A 6,752-nucleotide genomic window follows, 5' to 3' on the forward strand; every position below is an offset into this window, starting at 1 on the left:
ACACTTTTTAAAGGAGAGGGGCTGGGCTGGGACGCGCCAGGGGGAGAGCAGAGGCAGACACAGGGCCCCGGGACAGCGGCGACCTGCGCGGGATTCCCTTGGGACACCCTCCGTCTGCTGTGTGACCTTGAGCCCCTGCTTCCCTGCTGGGCCCAATTCCTCCCTGCAGGAGGCCCCAGAGCTCCAGAGGGGCTCCAGCCTGTGGGTGCTCAGCGCACAGCAGTCCCCTTGGAGTCCGCGCCCAGGCCACCCAGGCCATCTCCCAGCCTCCAGGGCAGGCCTTGGGGGTCACTCCGCACACAGGACAGAGCTGCCGCAGACAGGAACGGTGCAGGCCACAAGCCTGCAGGCAGCGAGCACCCTCAGGGGCCCCAGGGCCTAGCACCAGGCTGAATGAGCACAAGGACTGAATGAGGGATCCAGGGAAGGAGCCTCCTGCTGTCCACCCCCCACGCCCAGGGAGAAAACAAGTAACAGGACCAGGACCAGCCTCTGCCCCCCACCCCCACCCCCCGGGGAAGGGCTGGGCCCCCTCACCTTGGCCAGGGGCAGCAAAGTGGTTGTAATACTGGGACACGTAGGTCATGATGCTAAGGCTGTCGGGGACGCGCATGGAGACCATGTCATTAGGGTCCAGGAGAGCGGGGATCCCCAGCTCCCTCTCAGCCACGTCAAAGGCCTGGCACGGGGCAGAAGGGTGAGAGGGCGGTGTCAGGGGGCCCTTGGCAGGGTGGGGGGACTGTGGGCTCCCCACCCCCACCAGGCCCACAGGATGTGGGGGAGGGGGCAGCCTGAGGCTGCAGGCACAGGGGGTCCACAGAAGAGGGGCTGGGGTCTTCTCTGGGAGCTGCGGCCCACAGACGAGGGCAGCTGAACAGCAAGATCCTTGTCACACATGCGTGCACACTCAGACACACACGTGTGAGCACACACACTCAGCCTCTTGGGCTTCCAGCTGTCTGGGGACTCACCAGACGGTTATTCTCGAAGATGTTGTCTTTGGAAAGTGAGTCGAAATCTCTGCAAAAGGTAAAAAGGGAAGGGTTGATCAAGAGAGGGGTGACAGGGGCCGGCGCGGTGGCGCAGGGGAGCTGTCGCACGCGTCACCGGCATCTCACAGCTGGAGCCCCAGCTACTCCACTTCTGACCCAGCTCCCTGCTAACGCACCTGGGAAAGCAGCTGAACCTTAGGCCCCTGCCACCCGTGTGGGAGACCCGGATAGACTCACAGCTCCTGGCTTCAGCCTGGCCCAGCCCTGGCTATTGCAGCTATTTGGGGAATGAACCAGCGGACGGAAGATCTGTCTGTCTGTCCTACCTTCTCTCTCTCTGGCTCTTCTTTTTAAATTTTATTTAAAAGGCAGAGTGACAGAGAGAGGTATAGAGAAAGAGAGAGAATCCTCTATCTGCTGGTCGGGGGTTGGGCCAGGTCAAAGCCAGGAGCCAGGAACTTCTTCCGGGTCTCCCACGTAGGTGCTGCGGTCCAAGGACTCGGGCCATCTTCTACTGCTTTCCCAGGTGCGTTAGCAGAGAGCTGGATCAGAAGTGGAGCAGCCGGGACTTGAACCAGCGCCCATATGGGATGCTGGTGCTGCAGGACAGGGTTTTAACCCGCCGCGCCACAGCGCCAGCCCCATGGCTCTGTCTTTCAAGTAAATAAAAATCTTATAAAAACAGAGAGAAGATGTGACGGGGGCAGGGGGCAGGGTGTGGAGTGAGCAGTGGTGACGTCACGGTGGCCAGGGTCAGCCTTAGCAGGGTTGGGGGAAGGTATGTGGGTTGCTGAGGAGCAAAGCAAGGCAGCAGGAACTTGCTAACGTGTGGGCTCTTCAAAAATTTCATGGACAATGAATACTATGAAAAAATGTCGCACCAAAACAAACTTATCTCTAAATTCCATTTTGCATGAACTTTTTGAAGGCCCCTAGCAGAGCTGGGGCTGCCAGGTTGCACGGGATGAGCTCACGGTCCCTGGAGGCATCCAAGCAGACAGCGGCCGGGAAGCCAGGCATTGCCGTCTGAGATTCCCCACTTCCCCAGGAAGCTGCCTGCCCGCTGGGTGGCAAAGACACAGCCCAGAGCAGGGCAAATGCTCATAACAGGGCCCAGTGGACCATTTTACAGATGAAAACACTGAGGCCTGGACAGGGGAAGTCACACTGCCAGCCCTCGCCCTGCGCCCCAGGCTCAGAGCGGCTTCTCCGACGTGCTGACTCCGAGCCCAGGCTCAGGACAAATGTTTTTCTTCATGGAGCCAGAACAAGTTGGAACCAGAGAGGAAATGGTATACACTCAGAGCCGCAGCTGAATGGCTGGGGCACCGGGGACTAAGCTGCGACAGGTGAGAGGCTGCCCAGGGACCCTGGCATGGGACAGCTGACCGTCTGCTGGCTTTATTTATCCCTCATCCCCCTCCTGACCCCAGGGCCCTGGAGGCGTTGAAACCAGCCTGAGGCAGCTCAGCTCCCTGCCCCACAGCCTCCTGGGGCCCCGACCCCACAGCCTGCACTTCCTTCTAGGATTGCAAACTGCAGGTGCGAGGGCCTGAGATAGGGGAGGGCTGGAGGCCCAGGCCCTGTTCTCCCAGGCCGGGCTCTGTGACCTCAGGCAGGTCAGCAGCCTTCCGGCCTCCGCCTGCGTCCCTACCTGCAGGCTGGGGAAAGCACGGGTGCCACCTCCCAAGCTGGCGCGGGCACTGGCAGGTGGGGCTCGGTGAAGCGCAGGCCTCCCTGACACGAGGGAGCCGGGCAGGCGCACCCCCCTCCTCCTGCCCCTAACTAACCCCTGTCCAGGGGCGGGCAGGGACCACGCACCCTGGACGGCAGCAGAAGTGGGCAGCTGCAGGACCCTGGGCTCCCGCTGCACCCCTGCATCACCCCCGGCCACGTGCCCGTGTCCCATCGGCTGCTTCACTAACTCCACGGTCTTCCCACACCGGAGAGTGCGGCCCTAAGCAAGCTATCCGCCCCTCTCCATCCAGGCCCCTGCTCCGACGCTGGAGACACGAGTGACCAGGCTCGCCGTGTATCCCCGGCTTCCCAGCAGCGCTCCTGCAAAGGGTCAGGTCGCTATTTCGTCCACCTGGAGCCCCCACCGCTCTCCACTGAGTGGCCGGTGGCTGAATAACCGGTGAAAACCCGAGGGGCAGCCTCCCACAGGCACCTCCTCCACCACCTGCTCCCGCCTCCATCTCTGTCCCTACCCGACATCAGGTCTTGGTGACAGATTTTCTCAGAGTTTTCAGAGGCCTGGGAAGTTCTGTTTGACTCTGGGGAAAACGCAGGACTCACCAATGAAACCCACGTGGTCCCTGGCCTCAGGAACCAGTCCAGGAATGGACCAGCTCCCTGCCACCACAGCCGTACCCAGCAGAGGCACTGCGGAAACCAGAACCACTCTACAGCAGGGCTCTGGCCCTCCCCACCCCCACCCTCAGGGCTCACAGGGATCCGGGCCCCACCACCACCTGTGGCCAAGGCCTCCCCATGCCCTGCAGGGGAGCTGGGCCTCAGTAGGCCGCACAATGGCACGGAATCTCAGCTCCCTCTCCAACCACATCCCTCCCCTGCCTAAAACCCTGTGGTCCATCTCCTTAGTGCCGGTGCTCGCCCAGGAGGTCTTCCCAGCCCAGGCCCTTGCTGGAGCACCTGCGGTTCCCACGGGAGCCCGGTGGCCAGGCAGTGCCAGCACGGAGTAGTAACTGTAAATACGCGCTGGGTAAACGTGGGCATGGAACAGTGCCAGCAGCCCCTGCCGCCCAGTGCCAGAGCTTAGGACGAGGACGGCCACCTGCCCACGCCTGACCGCACGGAGCCCCCCCCGACAGTGCTGCGAGCATGGGAGCTCGGGCCTTGGGCCTCACCATGCAGCCCCCGTTACACACGCCCGCAGAACCCACACCTAGCCGGGCAGCCTGCCCTGAAACAGCTCAGCTCCACCTTCGAGTGCTTTCCCGCGCCAGGCCACCCCTGCCCCTGCCCACAGAAGACCCCCCAGTCCCCAGCTCCAACACGGACCCAGCCACAGCACCTTCCTCTTCTACCTTCCCAGCCCACCCCAGCACCTCCATCAGCAGTGACACAGACCTCTCATCTCCTCCTCTCTCCTCCAAGCCCCCCTCCCCCCAGACATGGGACGGCCTGGTGCAGGGTGAAGCAGGTGTGTGTGTCCCACAAGCCCTGAGGCACTCCTTCCAGGTGGCAGGTGCACGGACACAAACCCTGCCAGGCTGAGGTGCCTGGCTTTGGGCCGGGGGAGGGCGCTGGGGGCGAGGAGGCGGGGTCCAGGGCTCCTGTCCCGGATTTGCAGGTGTGACCTGAGGCCAGAGGTGAGGTGGGCACGGTGAACTCTCATTGTTTCACAATGAATGAACTAACAGAAGGAGGTTGGGGGGGGGACCTGAACTCACTCTCCCCTGAGACCCTCATGGGGCAGCTCCAGGCAGGAAGCGGCCATTTCTCAGCCTAAGCAGCCGGCTGGCGCCTGTCCCTGGGGCCCTGGGTCTCTCCCAGTGCCCCCTCTGCCTCCTCTGAGCTCCAGAGCACAGCAGGGTGCACTCCCACTCATCCAGAAACTTAACGTGGGGTCCCCTCTAACCCTCCGGGTTAGAACTGGGCTGGTGCCTGGAGACAAGATCCCCCCCCCACCATGAGTCAGAGAAGCACTCACAGAGCAAGGAGCCCCCCACCCCAGCCCCACCCTGTGGGGTGTAGGGGGTGAACATGACTACCCTTTGCCCCCCCCAGATCCCCCGCGGGGGGCCCTGAATTACAGTGACATAAAACGGATTAACAGGAGAAAAACCACATTTAATTCCCTTTGTCTGCATGGAAGTCCCACAAATGGGACTGGAAGCCGTGTCTGCCACACGAAGGGGACGAGGGCTGGGGGCTCCCGGGCGGGGAGGAAACGCGGTCCTGCCGCGCCGCGAGCCCCCCGGTCACCCAAGCGCTTTCCTGTCCATGGAAATTTCTGCTACAACAGCACCGCCCCTCGGGAACCGTCCGCAGGTCTCAGACCGACTCCACAGAGCCTAGAGGAGGGCACTTGGGGGTGGGGCAGCCTGACCTCTACAGCCGTATCTGGGGCACTGGGGCGTCCGGCGCAGGAGGGGCGCGGGGTCCCCAAGCAGAGGGCCCAGCGTCCCGGGGCGGGGTCACGGCCCCCGCGAGGGGTAGGACCCCCTGCCCGGCGGGCGGGGTCCCAGCGGCCGAGGGGGGAGGGGTGCCGCCGGGGCCGGGGTCTCCGCGCTCGGGGCCGTCCCCGGGGGCGGCGCCTGCCACCGGCCGGGCTCCGCGTCACCGAGGGGGGCGGTGGCCCCCAGCGCCCGCCGCCGCCGCCCGCCCGCCCGCCCGCCGCGCCCCGGCACTCACAGCAGGTCGGGCCGGTGGCGGTGCAGGATGGCGCAGAAGGCCAGGCCGTCCCGGAAGGAGCTGCTCAGGTCGCGGATCTCCACGCCGCGGTAGCCCTCGCACTGGCGGCGGCACCAGGCCAGGAGCGCGCCCCGCGGCCCCGCCATGGCCGCGCGGGCCCGGCCCGGCCCGGCCCGGCTCGGCTCCGGCTCGGGGGCCGCCGCGCGAGACCGATTTCCGGCTGCGGCTGCGGCGCTCGGAGCTCGGGGCGCCCACCGGCCGGCGCTGGGCGAAGGGCGCGGGGCGGGCGGGCCTCGCTGTCCCCGTCCGACTCCGGCGCGGCCCGGGCTCGGCTCCCGCCGCCCCCGCCCGGCCGGCCGGCCCTGCCCCGACCTGCCCGAGCAGCCGCCGCCCCGCGTGGCCCGGCCGGCCGCCCTTACTCACGGCGGCCCGCTCGCCTCCTAGTGGGCCGGCCGCGGGCGCGGGCCTCCCGCCGCCCCGGTCCCCGCCCGAGGCCCGCCCGCCGCCGCGGGGGAGCGGGGAGGGGGCGGCCTGGCGCCCCACCCATCTGCGGCTCCGCCCCTAGGCGCGGACCCCCAGCCCCCGCCCAGAGGGTCGGACACCCGGTGGCCCGTCTGCCGTAGGCTGCCTATCACTCCTTCCCGGACGTGCGCCTCGGCCAGCCCTTGCCACAGTGACTTCCCACCACCACCACCACGCTGCCCACCGGGACTCCCCCTCCAGAGGCGGGACACCTCTCGCTTGCTCCCCACTCCTGAGGATCGGCAGATTTCCCCACACTAACCTCAACCCGCTCAGTCCTGGCCTGAAACCTTGGGGACATAGTTCCCATGCTGGGCCGCCAAGTTCCCTCCCCGCTGGCGCCCCCTCGGCCGGCTCTGACTCCCGCCATCCCCTCCCCGTGCAGTGCAGGGGGAGGGGCGACTCATGCCCCAGGGTCCACCCGCTGACAGACTGAGTGCCCCAGCCAAACAGCAAGCAGGACCTCTGTCCCCAGGGAAGCTCAGGGAGCTGCCCCGCCCCCGGGCCTGGGTCCCCTGCAGGTCGGGTTAGAGTGACAGGGCCTCAGGCCTATAAGGGACCCAGGGGTAGCAGCCCCCTCCGGGGACCGCGGCCGTTCTGGGCTGGCCTCATTCTCCATCTACTGGCCCTGCCCCAGAGGCCTCCCCTGAACCTCCCGCTGATGAATCAGCCTCCCTCTGCCGCGGCAGTGAGGTCACCCTGACCGAGGCCGGGCTGGGCTGGAGCGGGTCTGCGGGCTCCCGGTGGGCAGGCACAGGGGTCTTAGTCATCCAGAACAGAACGGGCGCGGAGTCACATCCACCAGCCTCGTGACCTGTGCCGCCCTCACCTGCAGTCTACACCTGGGAACTGGGGACG

General features: G+C 66.1%; 1 protein-coding gene across 2 annotated transcripts in view; it reads right to left on the reverse strand.

Annotated features, from left to right (window-relative positions):
- The window catches only part of MICALL1 (MICAL like 1), a 25,956-nt gene extending 19,460 nt beyond the window's left edge, over nt 1-6,496 (reverse strand). The window contains exons 1-3 of one of the 2 annotated variants that reach the window (XM_062202861.1): nt 6,157-6,496; nt 972-1,020; nt 538-679 (exon numbers count right to left, since the gene is read on the reverse strand). In XM_062202861.1, coding sequence (XP_062058845.1) covers nt 538-622 — 85 coding nt within the window. In that variant the 5' untranslated portion in view covers nt 623-679; nt 972-1,020; nt 6,157-6,496. Of the gene's footprint in view, nt 1-537; nt 680-971; nt 1,021-5,372; nt 5,519-6,156 lie in introns of those variants that run through there. The other variant, XM_062202860.1, reaches the window with a different exon arrangement.
- Between the last annotated feature and the right edge of the window lie 256 nt (nt 6,497-6,752).

Source organism: Lepus europaeus, chromosome 10 (genome assembly GCF_033115175.1).
Source record: "Lepus europaeus isolate LE1 chromosome 10, mLepTim1.pri, whole genome shotgun sequence".
Lineage (NCBI taxonomy): Eukaryota > Metazoa > Chordata > Mammalia > Lagomorpha > Leporidae > Lepus > Lepus europaeus.